Below are 21,877 nucleotides of genomic sequence, written 5' to 3'. Positions count from 1 at the left end.
GTGCCAGGCCATGTACCCTTTAAAATGGCCTCGCACACCTGTGTGCTAGCAGTGTCTCTCACACGGCCAAGTTACACGCCTGTGTGTTAGCCGTGTGGACCTAAAATGTGTCATAAACAACAAATTTACCATTTCCTACATGCTTGGACATTAAACAATTCAAAAACCATTCGTTTAACCCGTTCAAAACACGAGCAAACACATTTAAAAAGGCCAAAAAAATCATCCTAGATACCTAACCAATGTACCCTCATTGGTACACAGTTATATCCTCAAATCATATCATCAAAGCATCATTCAACTCCAAATTATAAACATACCAAACCATCCTTACACTTATAACCTCATTTACACTCCAACCACAAAATAACTATCATTTAAACATCCTAAGTACATGCTGACACAAAAGATAAACATCACCACATTTGAGCTCGGGATCGTTGTTGGATGCTGAATCGGCGATCAAAAGCAAAGTACCTAATCTGCGCACGAAAAAACAAAACCGTACACTGAGTAAATGTAACAACCCTTACCCGTGTTCGACGCCGGAACAAGGTACGAGGCATTACCGGACTTAATCACTAATCATCGTATAAAAACTGATTCATAATTTCACTCTAATTTAAAAAAATTTCAAACACATTCGAGCTGTCCCTTAAAAAGAGCTTACAAGGCCCATATCATGCTTTAATTCAACCACACACATAGGCAAGCATGCACATTCATAAATTGCATCATTTAATTAATAACATAATCAAGACTATCTACATTAAATGACTTTATACAATAAAGACCTTCAAATAACATAGGTCAGTATTTTAAACCAATTCCTAGCAACTTAATAACAATTAAACGAGTCTCCATACATGCCAAAGACTTAAAATACTTTAAAACCTTTATATATCGATCAATAGTTTGATAGTGTGATTTAACCTCCGGCGACCTCCAACTCGAGCTAACATCTGCGACACTATAGGAAAAAGGAAAGGAAGGGAGTAAGCATTATAGCTTAGTAAGTAAGTATGTAAATATTAATAAACAATACATTATCATACTTTAATCAAAGTCATAATATGTTCCCGGAATATTACCATCACAATCACACATACTTTCTCTATTACAATCATAAATAGGTTCAAAATAAGCTGTCTAGCAGAGTACCAGAAACTAAATTATTTATTTCTAGAGCTATAAAACTCAAAATTACAAACCGTTAATTTTCTTTGAAACTAGATTCACATATATTCTTACCATAAAATTTTCAGAATTTTTGGTCTAGCCAATTTATACAGTTTATTCATTGAAGTTACCCCTATTTCACTACTCAACTGTTCTAACCACTCTTCACTACGAATCAATTTTATCCTTGTACAAAATTCAAAGGATGTTCTTGTTTATTTCATTTGAAACTAGACTCATTAAGGATTTCAAGCATGTAAAATATATCCCATAATTATTTTTGTATAATTTTTAATGATTTTTCCAAGTCATAACAGGGGATCACGTAGTCATTCTGAACCAGTCTCTCAAAAACTTAAATATCTCATAATATAGAATTCTTTTTCTTGCTTTGTTTTTGTTATATTTGCTCTGTTTTTGTTATATGAAAATAGACTTATTAAGCTCTAATTTTATATCTCATTCAGTCTCTGGTTCAATTTCTACTATTTTTGGTAAATTTTTATATTTACGTCACTGCAACTATCCAAAACAGTTTTATTGTCAATTTTGATCTTTCACGCTTCAATTGTATTCATCACTTTCCCATAACAATCTTTCCAATTTCCAATCACATATCGAGCTTATTGCTCATAAGTTACACACGTATATACTTACACTTATCATCACAAAGTCATACACAATTTCATTTAATCAATTTCCTAGTTGAACGCTTCGAAATAATAACAGATACGCGATGGTATCGCACACAGCCCACCTTTAAAACCGAAGCTCTCTTGTACGCATAGTGGCCTTCACTTAGCACCACTCATGTGACCTAACTCTATTATACACATAAATTTGGCTCTCTTGTACACATGGTGAACACTTAGTACCACCCATGTGACCTAGCCAGTTTATCTCGTACCTCTCTTATCTACATGGTGTCCTTCACCTGGAACCACGCATGCGACCTAGCTACATATATCCCGTAGCTCTCTTGTCTACATGGTGTACACATAGTATCACCCATGCGACCTAGCTACATCATAATGTCTCGTAGCTCTCTTGTACACATGATGTGCACTCAAGACCATACATGTGACCTAGCTACATACCATCTCAGATCATCCAATCTTTCCAAAGGTTCAACCGGATTTCTCTCTTTCTAATACTTGATTTCATACTTCCAATAGTCAATTATGATTCAAAAATCAGCTACAATACATAAAATATGCTGAAATACAAAAACATAATAAAGATAATGTATTATTTACATACAAACTTACATATTTTCTCATTTCCATGTCAAATTAATATTGAACATTTGAATCATCATAATTATACTTACTTTCAACACCTCGAAAATCATAGTAAATATATCAATTTTACATTGAAACATGCATAAATTACTTCTTATTATACATATGAACTTACCTCGATACTAAAACGGCCATTTTACCAACTTTCCCTATTTTCAATTTTTCTCCAATTCTAGATTCAAATCTCGTTTTCCGAGATCTAAAAAATCATATTTTACTTATTTAATTAATGTACTATTCAAAACAGTCCTTAACTCAAACTTTGGAAAAATTACAATTTTGCCCCTAAACTTTTGTATATTTACACTTTTGCCCCTAGGCTCGGGAATTAAACTTCATCCCTTATTATTATGTTTTATGACATGCTGATCATTTTTCCCTTCTATGACAACATCAAATTCTCACTCTAACACATAGTTATGAACAATAACAACTTTTACCGATTAAGCCGTTTTACTCATTTTTGCTTAAAACCGCTTAGCAAAAGTTGTTTAACATAACTTCGGCCTTCATATTCTACCATAAACATCAAAATAAACACATTTCACCTATGGGTATTTTTCCAAATATGAACCCTAGCTTAAATTATTGCTAGAATAAGCTTAATCAAGTTATCGGGATTCCAAAATCGTAAAGAACTTGAAAAACGGGGTTAGAACGGACTTACTATTGAGATTGGAAAGCTTGAAAACCCTAGCCATGGCTTCCCCCATGCTAATTTCAGCCTCCATGAAAAAGATGAGTCAATTTTGGCTTTATTTTCCCTTTTTATTTCTTTTAATTACCAAATGACTAAAATGCCCTTAAGGCCTTTCTTTAAAATTTTGTCCTATTCATGCCCATTTTTGTCCAAACGAAATATAATGGTTTAATTCCATTTAAGGACCTCCTCTTTAAACCCCCATTTCAATCAAGTACCTATGAATTAGAACACATATTTTGCAACTTTTGTAATTTAGTCCTAAAAGTCTAATTAAGCACTTTATCAGTAAAATTACTTAACGATATTTTTACACAATATTTTAATCAATAAATAAACCTTAAAACTTAATTGGAATAAATTTTTTGACTTCAAATTTTTGGTTGTAAAACCATCGTTCCGTTTAGGCCCTAAATCGGTCAATATAAAACTTCGCAAATAAGCCCTAATAGGCAAATTAAACATGCAATCTATAAAATTTCTTATCAATACTCTAACACATGCAGCTAATCACTCGGTAAATCATAAAAATTAATTGAAATAAACTTTTCTATCTCAAATTTGTGGTTTTGCAACCACTATTCCATTTAGGCCCTATTTCGAGATGTTACAGTAAAACTCAGTGATATTTCTATAATCCAAATATTTAAAGACAAGATAATATAATATGCACAATTGAATTTTAAGCACATATTAATGTCCAATATCATGACTATCATATGCTATCATATTTCATTTGTTAAGCAATGTCCCAATTCACACAACTACTATATAAATATGTATTCACATATCAAACCACATTTATTTGTACAATGACATTAGCCATTCAATACTTAACTCATGAATATACCATTTCATACCATACACAATTCTCATCACTTGCTATATAATAGTTTTTCACAATTTTATCCACATATCATTTAAACAATAACATTATCCATTCCATATCCAATTCATTAGTACATAATTTATGTATCTCATTTTCATGTTTCAAATCACTATCACATTTTCAATTCACATACAATATCATCCAATATCAATCATAGTACCGTTTTATTTAATTACCCCTGTTAACACTACTCGGACTTGAAAGGATACATGGATCCAACCAACACATCAGTTTGGCACCCAGTACCTTATCGGATAAATCTGAAGTAATATCTATGCCCAGCGCTATATAAATTTGACACCCGGTGTCTCATCAGTTAAACCAAAGTAAATTGGCACTCATTGCCTCATCGACTCAAAGTCGAAGAAATCCCTGAACTCTTCCTATCTTATGGCATGTCATCTATATCCGACTCAGCCCGATATAGTTAATAGGGTTTAATTTTACATTTCAAATATAACCAATATCCAATACTAATTTTCATATAATCACATATATACACATGAATTAAATTCAATCTATAATAATCAATATCCAACTTTCACATTAACACATATTCATTTCAATTCAATAATCAATACAATCAATATGTATCTACCAATTCAATCCATTTCAATCAACTATCAAATGTCAATTACTCACCTTAACACTTATCATATGCATTAAATTGAATTATAACAATTAACAACTAAGTTCGGATTATAGAAATACAAACCGTGAATTCCGAGCTATTCGACGTCGATTTTATCCTTCCCTTTTTTAGTCGAGGATTCTGGTACGACGTTAGCTATGAAATTAAAACAATTAAAATTCATCAATATAACACAATTCCATTTCATATTGAATATTTTAAATTTTCACTCAATATTTGCCTAAATTTCAATTTAGTCCCTTAACTGAGACTAATTTTTATTCTTCATATTTAATTTTATATTTTTATACTAATTTCACTTTAAGCTAAATTTAGCTCCCTATTTTCAATTAAACATATAAATTTTGAATTTTTCACAATTTAGTCCCTATTACTCAAAATTTACAATTTGTTCTCGCAATTTAATTCTTTTCCATTTCTAACTTAAAAATATATCAATTTAATCCCTAATACTAAAATTATTCAACATTAAGAACACTTAAAATTTTAATAATTGCTAAAATTTTGACATGGGTCGGGTTGCCCTAGATACCAAGATTCTAAAAACATAAAAATTATAAGAAAATAGACTAAATTAACTAACCAATTAATCTTTAAACCCTAAAAGTCCCTAACGCTGTGCGTATTTCTCTTTTCTTCTTTCTCATTTTTCTTTCTTTTTCTTTCTTTCTAATTTGTATGTCTTTTTCTTTCTTTTTTTTAATACTAATTTTGTTTTATTATACTTTAATTTATTATTATATAATATTATATATATACATTTACTTAATTATTAAAATAACATATTTTAACATATTTCTATAACATAAGTATAACTACTACTTTGGCCCTTTAATTTATTTTTAATCTATAATTTAGCTTTTACGCTATATACAATTTAATCTTTATACTTAATTACTTTTAATTTAAATAAATTCACTTAACTGAACTTTAAAAATATTTATTAAATATTTATGACTTCAATTTACAGGAATAAAATTTTAAAAATGCACTTATCGAGATCACACGTTACAGTGTTAATTAGGTATAATCGTGATTTTAACAGAATTGATGAAGTGCAAAATTGTTGTTTCACCCGGCCTTTTTTTGTCAAGGTTCAAACTAGTGGGAACACTCACAATTGTAACTGAGCATTGAATTCAGAATGGTACACACCGTTTTGAGTTTTGACTCATTCTTCTTTTGCAAGAGAGAAAGAAAAACACAAGTAATTCTACAACTATTTGTCGCCAGAGTTTTTTCAAAGCAACAACAGGTCGGCAACAGTGATTGCCGGCGGAAACATATTTGCATCAAGAGTCGCCACTGTTTAAATCGGCACATGAAACCCATGCCATAAATAGCAGCCACCGACTCCTCCGTCCATATATCTCCAATCAAAACCCCCCACGCAGTTCATCAAATCAAAACAAAGGATTAAATTTTCAGCTATAAAATACTCCTGCAACCCCCGCCCTATACCGTCCAATTTTATGCCACATGCTTATATTCTCTCACCCTAAATTTCTTTATATAATTAAGTAAATTATTCTAGTAACTGTTGGTTTTCCTTACTTTTTCAACTGGAGTGTGTACTGCGGATAAGTTTTTTCATCATCAGATCAAGTTCGTAGGAAGGTAACAATGGCGGAAACTCTATCTCAAGGGACCCCAACGCTCTTCTCTCCTTACAAGATGGGCAAGTTCAACCTTTCTCACAGGTCTGTGTTTCAGTTTGTCTGTTTTTTTTTTTTTTGCATCAGATTCCTTGATTTCGGAGGGGCTTAGATCCTTGTCTTGAGGGAACTTTGGTTGTCAGACATGTTCTACCAAAGATTTCCGGGGGTCTATTGAGTTTGGTTTGTATGTGATGGCAGGGTGGTGCTGGCGCCGATGACTAGATGCAGGGCGTTGAATGGAATCCCAAGGCCGGCGCTCGCTGAATATTACATGCAGAGGTCGACTCCAGGCGGCTTTCTCATCACCGAAGGGACACTGGTGTCCGACACTGCAGCTGGGTAATTTCGTAATTTAACCAAATCCTGATACGACTATTCCACCAATAAATTATACCACTTTCTAGTCTTTTCCATCAAACAGATAGGATTTGCCCAATGTTGTGTCGTTTTGCATATTGGAAGAGTTTTTATTTTTAAATTAAATTAAATTGAATATGAGATAATAGGGCTGGGAGATGCAATGCTTCACTTCAAATATAATCATTTTGTATATGATATAATGGTACCCTTGTTAGTCTTTTTATCCCTTCCCTGTTACAAAATGATTGTTCCAATAATATCAGATTTTCATAATATTGAGCTATCCAGATTCCTGGCATATCCTAAATTGCCTAATGGTGCAATGTTGAAGCAGGTTCCCACATGTTCCTGGGATCTACAATGACCAACAGGTGGAGGGATGGAAGAAGATTGTGGATGCTGTTCATGCAAAAGGAAGCATCATTTTTTGCCAACTCTGGCACGTTGGCCGTGCTTCACATTCTGGTAACTTCCATCACCCTATGCATTTCCCCTTTCTTTCACCATTTATTGAAATATTTTATTTGCTTATTTTGACTAATGAAATAGTGTATCAACCTGGTGGGGCGGCACCCATATCGTCAACAAGCAAGCCTCTCTCCAACAGGTGGAGAATTTTGATGCTAGATGGGAGCTATGGCATATATCCTAAACCTAGAGCTCTACAAATCTCGGAAATACCAGAGGTTGTCCAACACTACCGCACGGCAGCTTTGAATGCCATTCGAGCCGGTTTTGATGGAATCGAGATTCATGGAGCGCATGGATATCTCATCGACCAATTTTTAAAAGACGGGATCAATGATCGCAGAGATGAGTACGGTGGATCACTGGCAAACCGATGTAAATTCTTAATGCAAATCGTTGGATCCGTAGCCGAAGCTGTACGTGCAGATAGAATCGCAGTCCGAATTTCACCCGCAATCGATCACCTCGACGCCACTGACACTAATCCGCTCAACCTAGGCTTAGCCGTGATCGAGAGGCTTAATGAGCTTCAGCTGAAATTGGGGTCGAAACTCGCTTACCTTCATGTGACTCAGCCTCGTTATCATGCCTATGGGCAAACCGAATCAGGCAGGCACGGTAGTGAAGATGAGGAAGCTCATTTAATGAGGACTTTGAAAAGGAGTTACGAGGGAACTTTCATGTGCAGTGGTGGATTCACAAGGGAGCTCGGAATGCAAGCAGTAGCTGAGGGTGATGCCGATCTGGTATCGTATGGCCGTCTTTTTATATCGAATCCAGACCTGGTTTTTAGGTTGAGGATCAATGCGCCATTAAATCGATACATTAGGAAGACATTTTATACGCAAGACCCTGTTGTGGGGTACACGGACTATCCCTTCCTGGTAGTACAATCACGACTTTGATGTGCAATGGCTGTGCTGTTGAATATATGTTAAAATTATGTGTGAAATAGGAGAGTCTAATTTGATATCAAACCTGTGTCTTGGTTTGTGTACACAATTCTGGGACTACCCTAAGCTCACCTGCTCAGATGTAACGAAACAAAATTATTATAAAATCCATGGAATGTAGTGGAAGAAATAGTAAGTAGTCCGAGCTGGGACTTAGCTGTAGATTGGTTTGTTGCAGAAAGAGTCAGAGCAAAGATAGCAAAAACACAAATCCAAAATGATTGCTGCATCCAATCCTATCGTTACCCCAGTTATTGCTTCTCTTTCGAATTTCTTCCTTCTTTTAAACAAATACCCACAGATTTTTTTTCTTTTTTTAACAATAATAATGAGAGAATATAGTAAGTAAGAACTACGACTTTGGGTCAAGGGTAGAAGATCATTTGAATAATATATAATAAATTTGTTTGGACCATTAATCAATTTTGTATTTTATTATCGCAGGCTTAAGACATTGAACTGGTCCAATCAAAATCCCAATTCAGCCCCAAAGGTTGAAATACAAATCCAAAATCCAGCTACAACGACCCCACCCTCATTCATTTCTTTCATATTTTCCCAACTAAATTCCATCATTTTTTGCTAAATTTAATCATATATTTTCTTCTACCCTCATCCATAAAATTCAATTATAATAATATAAATATGTGCAAAAAGTTGTTTAACTGTACATCCCACTGTCATTATATGTTTAAAAAATGAAAACAATCTAATTAATTAATGAAAAAAATTCATATTTTCAAACTCTATTGTGGGAGGGACTTTGTATAGAATTAGACCAAAAAGAAGGTTGAAATAAGTGGAATAGAATGCCAGGTCAGCAAAGGCCAAAGGGGGACGGGGACTGTGTCTGCTCTTCCCTCTGGCTATGCTCTGTTCTCTCATATGTTCTGTTCTTTAACTGAGACAGAGTTTCGCTGTCTTTGCCAATTGCCAGTCTGTCATTTATCTTCATTCCCTTTTTTTCCTATATATACTAATTTAATAATGTTTTCCTTATTTTAATTACCAAAAACCTTTCTCTTCTCTCCATTTATATATATAACCATATACGGCTTTCTTGTTTTCTTTATCCTCTGTTTCCAGCATTTTTATTATACAAACACAAAGAGGTTTTGGCACCGTTAACAAAACGTCAACGTTTTGTCATTTTCCATGAGTCTCTTCGGCCTCGGTAGCAGGTTCGCACCCATTCAATTACCCAAACCTTGTTTCTGTGTCTTTTTCAATATGGTGGTGATCTCTGTTTTTTTTCTTCTTTTCATTATGTGTTTTTGTGGTGATGATATATATGATTTCATACATGGAGTTTTCGAGAAACAATTATAGAAAAAATCCATTCGAATAGTGATGATATATATGACTTCATGTAATCCATTCAACTTCATGATTGAAGTTGTTTATTGGTTCTACTTTAGATGATTGATACTAAGCAAAGGATTTCGATACTTGGAATCCTTGAAACTTGAAACCCTTTCTCCTCATAAGGATTGGCTGATCCTTTGTTTTTTGCATTATGCAGAAACCAGAAGACATTTAGGCCTAAGAAGAATGCTCCATCAGGAAGCAAGGTTGAAGTGCTGATTCCCTTTCTCTTTTTCTTGTTTTGAGTTTTAGCATTTGTTAAACGTGTGTTTGTGCTTTCAATAATATTACATGAAGTGGATGAGCAGCAATTTTTCAATGAAAATGGAATTGCAGGGTGCTAAGCTTCAAAAGCACATTGATGCAACCTTGGGTAGCGGGAACTTGAGAGAAGCTGTTAGGCTACCACCTGGTGAAGATATCAATGAGTGGCTTGCTGTAAATAGTAAGAATCTGAGTTTAAAAAAACTTCTTTGCTAGAAATTCTTAATGAACTCACTATCATTGGAACTAATTTTTCTCTCCATTTTTATTTTCATGCAGCGGTGGATTTCTTCAATCAGGTGAATATCCTGTATGGTACATTGACTGAGTTCTGCACAGCAAACAACTGCCCAACTATGTCAGCAGGACCAAAGTATGATATTACTTAGTATAGTTTGCTTTGTTAGGTGAAAGTATTGTTGTTGTGCTTCTGGCAAGGGCCCCTATGGTTTACAGGCCGAGGGGTAAACCAGTGAGTCTGGTATTGTTCAACAGGTATACATAAAGATTGAAATTGGTTGGTTTAATTGGTTGGCAGATATGAGTATAGATGGGCAGATGGGGTTACTATTAAGAAGCCTATAGAGGTATCAGCTCCCAAGTATGTTGAGTATCTGATGGACTGGATTGAAGCTCAGCTAGAAGATGAAGCAATTTTCCCACAAAAACTGGGTTAGTATTGTAATATATCATGTGATGAACCAAATAAAATGGAAGCTATTGTCATTGTTGATGAGATTGCTTTTGTTTTTGATGGAGTACAGGGGCACCATTTCCACCGAATTTCCGAGATGTTGTGAAGACGATATTTAAAAGATTGTTCAGAGTATACGCCCACATTTACCACTCACATTTTCAGAAGATTGTGAGTTTGAAAGAAGAAGCTCATTTGAATACTTGCTTTAAACATTTTGTTCTGTTTACTTGGGTAAGTTTCTCCTTTTCTCAAAATCCCATGTGCTTTTCATTTTCATTGCTCAAATGATGATATGATTATGGGGGCCTCCATATCTGTAACATTGTCATGTTATGCAGGAATTCCGGTTGATTGACAAAGGAGAACTTGCACCTCTGTCTGATCTTGTGGACTCTATTTTGCAGTTGTAGCCTCAAGGATTCACCCTTTTCTTTGAATATTTTGGATACACATTTTTTTGCGAGCTTCTATTTGCTCATCTAGTCTTTTTTTTTTTTTTTTTTTTGGTCTCCTTTGTCTCCCAATGGTGGGTCTTTTCTTAATTAGAAATGAAGACAAGTTTGACATTATTTATGATATTATTTGGATCACAGTTGATATTTGTGGAACAAAGAAAGTAATCAAGCAAGCATTGGATCATAGTTTTAGTTAATATTTGAGAGACAAAGAAAGTAATCAAGCAAGTAGTTTAAGAGTTTTGACATAAGAACGACTTGTTACAGAGGTCATATATGTAGGAATATATTTATAAGATATTATCAAAAAGTAGAATTTAACACCAAAATCATATTTTTCGTTTTATTAATTAAACATCCAGATGTAATACAATTCAATCAGTATCGTCCTATAGTATTTTTCTTAAGTTATTCAAAACTGTTTTTAACTTTGATCAGCCACCTCATTTATCCCATCACCACCCAGCTTTCTTTACAGCCATAACCTTAAACCAGTTCTAGTATAAAAATAAATGTTCTCTAGTAAAAGAAAAAGGAAGTAAAAGAGGAAAAAGTAACATTTTCTTTCTCTAAGGGTAGTTTGGTGGATAGGATGTTTATCTTTACCGTGTCTCTTGAGATTTCTATGACTGAGCTATCTGTTGTGGCTTTGCTAATACCTCCATTGATGGGTGATGCTGAATCAATATGTTAGTTTACTAATGACCCACCGGTTTTTCCCTTCGACCAGGCATTTTGCAACCAATGAATTGAGTCATCCTTTCCGGTTGAGCTTTTACTTTCTGTAGCATTGAGATAAAATTACAGAAGCTGTGTTTTAGCTTTTCTATACTTCTGTTCTTTCACAGACGCATCCAGGAAGCGGATTTGCATAGAAACTCTCCTCCAGTTTTGGAAACTCCCCAGACTCTCTATAATAGGGAGATCCATCTCGATCTTTGTGAAGCTTTTTCACTTTGGAACTGAATTTCTTCCAAGAAATATTTCCCTCGTCATAATCATCCACAAGTTTTACAAAATTCATCCTGCACCAATAGATTGATGTTTATTTATTCACATTTTGCTCCAGAAATGGCAATGATTAGATGGCTGTAAGAGCATGTATTCAATAAAACAATGGAAACAACCTGATGAAGAAGGTTAAGAATTGTTGAAAGCCAACAGGTAGAAAATTACCTGTCTGGGTTGATAGTCTTCTTGAAGTTCTCAAATCGCCTATGTCCTTGAACTGCCTTTGCCATATTTCCATCATATGTATAAACAAATACATCACTCTTAAGGGCAACAACGTAGTCTAAACCAGCCAACATATTCTGGTGATTCTTAAAAGGTTCCAACTCCTCAACAGTAGAGAGGGAGGAATGCGAGAAAATGTTAGGAAAATCCTCCTTAAGAGACTCCATACTTCCATTTCCGTAAGCTTCACCAGCGACCAAGTAAATTCGAGTGCTTGACCGAAAACCCAATGCTCTGAGCAAGAGGGAAGTCTCCCTGGGGGTCAATGGACAGCCACCAAGTAATCTTCTTTCTGTTCCATTAATCTCTTTTTCCTTCCAATGGCCAACTTCATAACGCATCCTACGTAGCTCATCATCTTCTTTTGCAGTCAAGCTATGACTGCAGCCAGTGAATGCCAGCATATCCTTCTCATATCTACAAAGTAAACATATAAAAGCAAGAACATACATCAGCCTTGACTTATTCACAATAATGTGAACTTAATCGATATTATAGTTTATCATGAATGTAAAGATGATACCATATACACATCCATTTTCATGAAAATAAATGCTTACCCATGCGAAACCAAACAAGAAAAGTATGGAGTAAAGGGAAAGATGAATTTATATACATAATAAATAAATTTCTTTTACTTGCCTCAAATGGAGAGCAAGATAAGGGCCACCATTGTCGCGCATTCTAGAAATCAAAGTGTCTCCAAGTTTTTCAATTGGAGCTGAATATTTCAATGCCACATAATTTACCCGGCACCTTAGCCTTTGAATAGATCTTGGGATATCATTATTAGCAAGCCGAGAATCTGTGTGAGTAAAATAGATTACTTTATGCTGCTTCAACAACGGAAGGACTTCTGCCTTATAATATGTAACCTAAATAAAAAAAAGTATGTTAGATAGTTACTCTAGTCTCATAAGGAACAAGTAAAGTACATACATGTATCACAATAGATATGGTTTGACTGAAGCAAAGCCACTAGAACAGTCGTATGAATGGACTGCTCAACTTATTGCCATATCAGGCAGAAAACAGAACCAGCCATCCTCTACAATAGGTGCATTCTATAGTTTCTGAATAGACAATTGGAAATGACAAAGATAAGTTTATACTAGCCTTAGACCAAGATATCGGTGTTTTGTTAAAAGGTTCAATTCCAGCATACTCAGGCGGTATTGTCTCAACTATATGGACATCGTCCTTCAGGGTCTCAATGAAATGCTGCCAGTCAAACAGATCTTTAAAGCCACTGCAAATATATCAGACAATGTGTTATATGATATACAGATAACTATGATGCATACCATGCAACAGTCTTATGTGACTAAAGTACCCAAACATCAGATGTCAAGAATGTCAATTGGAATAACTATAAGCTAGCCATTCGTTAATAGCAAGACAAGTAAATGAAGGTTATTAGCTTATGCATTCAACAGAACCAGTAAGGAACTGATGTACTGATAGGTGCAAAACAGGCAATCCCAAACATTAGCACAGAACACAAAGAAACCAACCTTTCATCAGCCCAATATGAGGTGCGATCAAGTGAGGGCAGGACAAGTGTTGCTTTCATAACCTTAGCAATAGCAACCATATCACAGATCTGCATTCTAAAATTATTGATACATCAGAAGATAGAAATAATAAAAGGTTAGGCTATAAAGACAATCAGAAACACACAACAGACAGACCCCAAATCTCATCTGATTCAAACCGCCATTAGCATTTACAAGAATGTAGCCATTTGTCTTTGCATCTAGCTCTGCCAAGAAAGCAACAATTAGAAGTTTAGAACAAATGAAAACATAGAAGTTGATAGCAAGTTCCCAATACACAAAAACATCAATATATCTGTGAACACACACATAAAAGTAAACAGGGAGTGTTAACAAAGATGAAAGACTTCCATACTTTTCTGATTCTTTGAGTGGTCAATACACTGCGTGAAATTCTTGCTATTTGGTTGAGACCAAATACCTGAATGCTGGAAAAGAAATGGAAAATATCTTAAAATTGTTTTTTGGCAAACAGAATAATCAACTCTAAGTTTCTTTGCATACAAGCATACGTGAGGCAATAAATTTAAGATGCAGATTTTAAACTTACATCAGTTATGTCTGATGTCAATGTCATCAGATTTTGATCTGAATCACTTCCTCCGTACCCATAGTCGTGATAGCCTTGATCCATTAGCCTTAGTCTATTGGTGGAGGACACAGATAAACCCTAATCACAACGACGGAGATAGCACATTAGCAAGGAAAAAATTTAAACCACGTTATATAGTTTATCTGCCAGTAGAACATACCTTGCGCTTTGAGAAAAGAAAAAAATACATGGAGCAACATAAAATTAAAAACTTGACATTCAAGATTCTTTTCCAGTGATATAAAAAGCATAACCAGTTGAAAATTCAATTTCAGTATATGAAACGGGAATAATCTGGCTATAAAAATCTAGAATCAGATACATGCTTTGATCCAAATGTACGGGGTAGGGGTTATCCAGGAATCGAACCGGGATTGGTATCAACTTATCCACATTTCGAAGAAACTTTAAATTGTCTCGGGTTGCAAATATATTACTTCAGCAATTAATATGCATACTCCCTAGTTTCTGCTTTATACCCACAAATATGGCAATAAGTACACAAGACGATCACCCATTAATTTCCCAAGCATGAGAATTAAAAGAATCTAATAGTCTCCAAAGATAAACAACATTTTTCACATTGATCTATCAACATGGAATACAAGTGCAAGTCAATTCATAAACAGCTATCACAAAAAGCTACGTAATATTAATGAAAGTACCTGATTTGATGTAGCGGTTTCGATAGCAGATCTAAACCAACCAGTAGCACAAATCTTGAAAACACCCAAAAACAAACAAGCCCCACAGAAAACCAAGAACATCCAATGCCCGAACTTCTTCCTCTCTTTCAACCCAAATTCCAGAACCATGGATCCAACGCTCGGCTTCCTTAACAACCCTTTTCTTTGGCTCAACCCATCAATTGAAACCGAACCCACAGCCACAACTCCAACCTCCGATCTGGGTGAGGTTAACGGTAGATCAATCTCATGATGCACGCTCAAGTTATTGTTGTTACTTCCGTTATTGTTGGAAGAACCGACGGCGTTATTGTTGCGCTTGAAGGAGTGAGCTCGGCGAGTCACTGGACCCGAGAAACGCGGGCTGTTAACTCTCTGTGAAACGCCATCGCTCGTGTTGTGGTGGTGGTGATGGTGGTGAGCCATATATAATTTTGGTGTACCTCTACAATCTCACTCACTACACTTGGTATTTATTGGTCTATGTAGTAATCGAAAACTAAGTTTTCAATTAAACCTCCATTAACAAGAAAAAACACTCTGGGATTTTGGGGTCTGGAATCAGAGACTTAGAAATTTCTAAAAACAGAGCGTGTGTTAGGACATGACATGAGTGGGGTGTTGGCCTCTGCATTTATAGTACTGTCTGTTTTTTGGCTAAAAATAGCAGGAAGCCCCTGAACTTAGGCGGATTGTATTTCGGCCACTTTACTGAAAAAATAGCAAATTAATCCTTATATATTTTAAAACATGCAAATTAGTCCATATGTTAAAATTTTCAATTAAATAAATAACCTAGAACATGATGAAAAGAATTTTTATGGGTAAACTATAAAAATATCACCCAATTATATCTTTTATTTTATTTTGGTCACCTAATTATTAAACTTATACGATTTAGTCATTAAATTTTTCAAAATTAAATATCTTAATCACTTTAAGCTAATGTGGACTTTTTTATTGGTCTAGTAGTAAAATTAGCTCTCTAGTATTTACACATTTTATCAATTTGATCTTAAATATAAAAATTCAACAAATTTAGCTCTCAACATTTACAAAATTTTTCATATTACTTTTAATTCTAAAGAGTAGAAAAATTTAACCTCAATATTTATAAAATCTATCAATTTGGTCCTAACTCTAAAAATTAAAATAAATTAAAATAAATTTATTTTTAGCCTTTTATAACCCATTGGTTAATTAGTGATGACAACAAGGCTAGGCGGGGCGGTTTTTCACTCGCCTCGCCCCAATGCTCTACTGCCATGCTTAGACCATAACCTAATCCTAACTTTAAAAATTATTTCTTTGTAATTTTTAGAATTAAGACTAAATTGATAAGTTTTATAAATATTAAAGTTTAAATTTATAAATTTTTTATAATTAAACCTAAAATATTAATAATTAAAATTATAAATTTTTATATTTGAGATCAAATTAATATAATCTGTAAATATTATATTGTAAAGATAAAGAAGCAATTTCGTTTGACAAATAACAAAATAAAGTGACAGCGGGAAGTCGAAGCCACCAAAATTGACTTGGGTGAAAGTACGAAATTGCCCACCCATGTAATTTAATTAAATCAGTTTAAAATGATTAATGTAAAGAAACCTTAATTACAACTGAAAAGTAGAGTAAATTATATTTTGAATTGTGGGGTCCACACCCACTAATATGCGCTCGCCCTTTCATTCATTTACAATAATACCTCTTTTTTCATTCATTTACAATAATACCTCTTTTCTTTTCTTTTACCTTTCCTTTTTTATTTTTATATTTTAGGCTTAAAACCCCCGGAAGAAAAAATTTTAAACTAGTCATTGAGATTTTTGGGATTTTTAGAAAAATTAAAAAGAAATATAATAATAACCTCAGTAAAAATGAAAATAAGACACGACATTCTTCTCTTCTCTTTTTTCAACCTAGGGTTTACGTTTTTGCATCTTCTTTTTACATCATACCAAAACTTTTAGAGGTACTTGTAATAAATTAATGTTTAAGGCTTATTTTAGATGGGCGGTGTGTTTATCTTTAGTGAGGTTAAAAATAATGGTGACGGTAAGATTAGATATTATGGCGGTGAGATTGGATATTATAGCGGTGAGATTAGAAACAGCGGTAGAGTGTGTGTTTGGATCCAAACGCAATTTATAAGCAGTGAGTCTGATAGAAAATGACTATTAAGGACATTATATTAGAAATAATATATAATAGAAATTTTAAAATTATTTTACTTTTATGAAATTATTAAAAATATGTGAATTTATAAATTCTTTTAATAAAATATAAAATATATCTTCCATATTTTATTATATAAAATAGAAATTTTAATATTTTTAAATTAAAATAATTAAAAATTAAAATAAATAATCTAAAAGTAGTTAATTCAAGGAATGGTAGATTAAATTTCTTTTGATAAAATGTTTATTATTATAAAATAATGAGAAAAATGTTTATTATTTTTAACATTTGTATTCTACTGTAACATACATATTGCTCTTTTCAACTGGTGCTTGAATTTTCAACTGGGCATAAATGGAGCAGTGGAAATTTTAGGGTGTGGTGCGTTTTACTCCCTTTAACTGCACTGAAATTTGATCATCCAAAGGGAGGTTTGTGCTGCAGTTGCACAAAAATCAATAAAAAAATGCCTTGGACTGATGCTAAACCGAGAACCAAAGGCACCCTAAGTTTGGGTATCGTAATATCACTGTCTGATGAGTAAAAAAAAAATTGTAAAAATAATTTTGTGTCCAAACAAGTTTATTACTTAAGAGTAAAATGATTAATTTTTTTACAATGACGAAACCTTCTCAAATGCTACATGGTAGGCAATGATTGGTTCAAGAATTTTTTTTAAACATTTGGTAACGGAAGGCCTATTATGGTAACAGAAAAATAAGTTTAGGTAATGAAAATAACCAAAAAAAAATTAGGCATCTAATTAGGAAAAAATATCATAGTTTAGGTTTTTTTTGTTCAAGCCTATAATTTATTATTAACGTATGTATATTAACTATGTTTCTTAAATTTAAATGAAAATAGTATGATTCCTTTCACAAAAAAAAAATAGTATGATTCCCCTTCACATTAGGTTGATTATTTGTTTATATTAAATTATGGAGTATAAATTTGAAAGTTAAAATATATTTTAATCCTACTTAAAAAGTATTTTAATTGAAAATTTAATGATATTAATTATTTGGACTAATTAATAGCATTATAAAAATATAATGACTAAATTACATTATAAATTAAAGTGTAGTGGTTAAATCTCAAAATTAGGCATAATAGAGAGATCAAAATTGAAATTTTATCATTTTTCTAAAATTGTAAAAAAAAAGAAGAAGGTAAGAAATAGGAAACACATGTCAGTATGTAAGATTTTTAGAGTTTTCAAAATATTTATAACAATATAATGTTTTAACTAAAAATTAGCAATATTAATTTTAGGACTAATTAATAACATTATAAAATATAAAGATCAATTTATATTAAAATAAATTATAAAATTAAATCTTAAATTTAAACATATAAGAGGAAGTAAAACTAAAATTTAATCATTTTGGTAAAAAAAAAAAGCATGAATGACTAGACATGAGTCAACGAGGGAAGGTCCAAAAAGACCTTTCATGTTAATAAATTAATAAATTTTCAATATTAAATAGCTGTTATAAATTTATTTGAATTATCAGTTAAGTTAAAATATTAAAAAAGAAAACATATTGCATTTAATTTTTCTCTTTACGACGTTTGACATTCAGAGTTCTTGAATAGTCTTGGTGTATCAAATTTACAAGAATTAGTACTTCAAAATCTTTCGCTAAAACATGAAAGCATACAAAAATTGACTCAATCGATTTATAAGATTCGAATCCAATTACTTCCATCCTCAATCTTGGTCTCATTCATCAAGAATTTTTTTGAGATAAATCCTTTTATTATGATTCTCAGAGAAAGTTTTCAGTGGTGATGATAAGGATAAAGATAAGCTTTTAAAATAAGACAAGTCGATTCATCTTTTCTTCTTTAACGAAATTTGATTAGTATCATTTTAGAAGGAAGAAAACACAACCCAAGGATCATTTGCTTATAAAGAAAGCAATTATGAAGGTCAAAGTAAAAAATGCCAACATCTTAACTCCACTTGTCTTGAAATCATATCTAGACTATTGTCCAAAGATTTATCTAGACGTTTATTTAAACACGAAAGTGAATAGTAGTAGTCAGGGGCAAAGCTAGAAAATTTTTTAATAGGGAAAAGTTAAATTGTAATTTTTAATAGGCTAAATCTTTATAACTTTTAAAGGATTAAATCAAAATTTTATCATTTGTAGAGGGCCAAAGTATAATTTTATCTTTACTAATTTAAATTTTTTAAAAAAGTTAAAGGGACTAAATGAACAATTTTTCATTTTAGGGGCCGAGTCCCCTATCAGCCTTTTATATACATCACTAATAATAGTACAAAAAATTATTTAAACAAGAGTTGAAACACCAATAATGAACAACTATAGTCTGACTAAATAAGACCAATAGGACCATCACCTTAGAAACCCATTATGGGGAAATCCGGTTTTGAGGCAATAATGTTTGATACAATCAGTGGTCGAAGTCCAAGTGGAGATCCCAGTTGGCGATCATGATGCAGTTATGGGTTCAAGTACAACCGGGGGCTAGGTGACGGTCATTACGTGGTTAAGAGATTAAGGTTTTTGGATACTCGCAAACAATGCTTTATATAATCATACGGAAAACTCTGGGAATTTTCGGTATAAACAACGTAATTTTTTTCTCTATTTCCAAGCAATCAGTATCTTTAACCTTTCATTCTTTTTTGAAGGCTGACACTAAGGTGGACACAATAGGGCTCTCAGGTGGAGAGCAAATGTTCCAGCACAGTAGAAGTCGAACTCAAGTCGACGTGGCAGCAATTGTAGTTATTAATGGGTTGTGTAATAATGACAACCATCGTCGCCCAAAAATGAGCATCACCTTTACTATACCATAACAATCGCTCCTCACCTGAGAGTCTTCTTGCGTCTACGATGGTATCGGCCTTTAAATAAACAAGAAGGTTAAAGGTATTGGTTGCTTAGGAATGGAGAAAAAAATTACACTGATTATAGCAGGAAGGCTAGAGAAAAAAAAATACAAGGTTGCAATGCAAATTTCTTGCATTTGTTTACCCTTATAAGTATTAACTATTTGATGTGATTAGAAAAAAGCATCTCGAGACAGTTATATCATCGCACATCTCAAGCGAAAATGTTGTTATTAAGTTATATGCCGAGTTTGCTGATGTTGATGGATCTGACCTATCTTTGACCACCGTCGTGACGAATACGGGTACCAAAGTTGAAGTAAAAAGTCATATTACATAATTATGGGTTGGGCAGATACTTATCGGTCTCCGGCATTAATTTAAATTTAGGGGGTCAGTATTAGTTGGGGTATCATTATAACCCAAACCTAGACACTTGAGCTCGACATTCAATTAGTGTATTTGATTTCAACTTCGACATTGGGTCCATGTTATGAGGCAGAAACAGTTATACCGGAAGATCATCGATGTATACCGGTCGATCATCGACGTATACCGATCATCAAACTGTTGAATATTTTGCCAGACACATGGGTTATAGGAGAACCGATGAACTACTCCTTTCGACTGGGGCTAGCATGTACATTCCACACCGTGCTTGAAAGTGACAATGAAGGTACAGACAAGAAATGAGATGTAAATGAGGAAGAAAGGGTTGTAAATGCAAACGAGAGGGAAGAGCTAGAACCTAAGCCAGTGCGGGCCGGATGGTTCAAAAGTGGTACTATTTTTCAAACCAGATCTAGTTACAACAGAGCCGAAACTTTGCGAGTCTAACGATGACGCCTCAAATCCAGATGCATGATTCAGGGCTTATGAATCTCTGTCCCACATGAAGAATATTGACCTGTCAACCGAAGGTGGTTAGAGTTTTCGCGACTTTCATATAGAACACCTGGACATGTAAGCACATGTTGTGATGTACGAGTACTAGAAGCTGAAATGGAATACTCTAACAAAGATGCTTTTCTTACTGTACTAAAGCGGTACAGCTTCAAGATCGGCATGAACTACTACGTTACGATGTCTCGTTTTAGAAAAATTTGAATAAAAGTGCGTAATGTAGGACGAGTGATGTAAGTGAAAAATCATAACGTCTTACCAGAAGAAAATCAGGATGTGGATGATAAATAAGTATCTTAGTCCCCATACTTGTGTTGCGACAGGTGCAAGTCAGGACTATCCAAGGCTACACTTGGACATGATTGCTGACATTATTCTACCAATGGTGAATGTCAGTCCTCAAATTCAAATACCGGTGTTGATTACAGACATATGTAGCTAGTATCAATACACTCCAACATACTACAAACTGAAAGTTGCAAAACAAAAGGCTATAGAGAAGTTACATCACAGGTGAGAGGGTTCATATAACTATCTATGGCAATGGTGTCAGGTATTGGATTGATACGTATCAGGTTCTGTAATCGATCTTGAAACGTGACCAGGGTACTGAGGCAATTAGTTGGTCCCTAGGAAAAAAATATTTCACCTGTTCTTTTCGACATTTGAGCAATACAGAGGCATTTTAACACTGTAAGCGTCTGTTTTTTGTCATTAGCTATAAGGAAGATATCAGTAGTGTCTGTTGTTTGCCGTTGCTCAGGATAGTAATCGGAAGATTTTTACCTATAACGTTCGCAATAACTTTCAGAGAAACGACAGATCACTGAGATTTTTTTCTGAGCCGGTTAGGTCACCGCATTTACCCTCAACTTGACATATGTGTCATATCGGATAACAGACTCGGAATACTCTT

The 21,877-nt window shown here is 33.7% G+C and overlaps 3 protein-coding genes and 1 long non-coding RNA gene across 4 annotated transcripts; 2 read left to right on the top strand and 2 right to left on the bottom strand.

Moving 5' to 3' along the window:
• Window positions 1-232: 232 nt before the first annotated feature.
• LOC128293934 (uncharacterized) lies at window positions 233-3,220 on the bottom strand. The gene is made up of 3 exons (XR_008284091.1): window positions 3,148-3,220; window positions 895-970; window positions 233-482 (listed from the first exon to the last, which is right to left on the bottom strand). It is a non-coding gene; the product is annotated as an uncharacterized LOC128293934 (long non-coding RNA).
• A 2,519-nt stretch (window positions 3,221-5,739) lies between these two features.
• On the top strand, window positions 5,740-8,290 carry LOC108473549 (12-oxophytodienoate reductase 3). Its single transcript, XM_017775194.2, has 4 exons — window positions 5,740-6,421; window positions 6,578-6,718; window positions 7,074-7,204; window positions 7,289-8,290. The coding sequence occupies exons 1-4, from the start codon at window positions 6,345-6,347 to the stop codon at window positions 8,110-8,112; spliced, it is 1,173 nt and encodes a 390-aa protein (XP_017630683.1). The 5' UTR covers window positions 5,740-6,344; the 3' UTR covers window positions 8,113-8,290.
• A 636-nt stretch (window positions 8,291-8,926) lies between these two features.
• LOC108473550 (MOB kinase activator-like 1A) lies at window positions 8,927-11,547 on the top strand. The gene is made up of 7 exons (XM_017775195.2): window positions 8,927-9,341; window positions 9,683-9,731; window positions 9,862-9,970; window positions 10,069-10,162; window positions 10,328-10,461; window positions 10,554-10,717; window positions 10,825-11,547. The coding sequence occupies exons 1-7, from the start codon at window positions 9,316-9,318 to the stop codon at window positions 10,894-10,896; spliced, it is 648 nt and encodes a 215-aa protein (XP_017630684.1). The 5' UTR covers window positions 8,927-9,315; the 3' UTR covers window positions 10,897-11,547.
• LOC108473548 (O-fucosyltransferase 35-like) lies at window positions 11,258-15,664 on the bottom strand. Its single transcript, XM_017775193.2, has 9 exons — window positions 14,991-15,664; window positions 14,284-14,403; window positions 14,089-14,161; window positions 13,869-13,939; window positions 13,692-13,780; window positions 13,294-13,426; window positions 12,820-13,052; window positions 12,118-12,594; window positions 11,258-11,966 (listed from the first exon to the last, which is right to left on the bottom strand). Exons 1-9 carry the CDS (start codon window positions 15,435-15,437, stop codon window positions 11,768-11,770), a joined length of 1,842 nt encoding a protein of 613 aa, XP_017630682.1. The 5' UTR covers window positions 15,438-15,664; the 3' UTR covers window positions 11,258-11,767.
• Window positions 15,665-21,877: the final 6,213 nt, after the last annotated feature.

This window comes from Gossypium arboreum, chromosome 6 (assembly GCF_025698485.1).
Source record: "Gossypium arboreum isolate Shixiya-1 chromosome 6, ASM2569848v2, whole genome shotgun sequence".
NCBI classification, from domain to species: domain Eukaryota; kingdom Viridiplantae; phylum Streptophyta; class Magnoliopsida; order Malvales; family Malvaceae; genus Gossypium; species Gossypium arboreum.
This window is presented reverse-complemented; position numbering and strand designations above follow the sequence as displayed.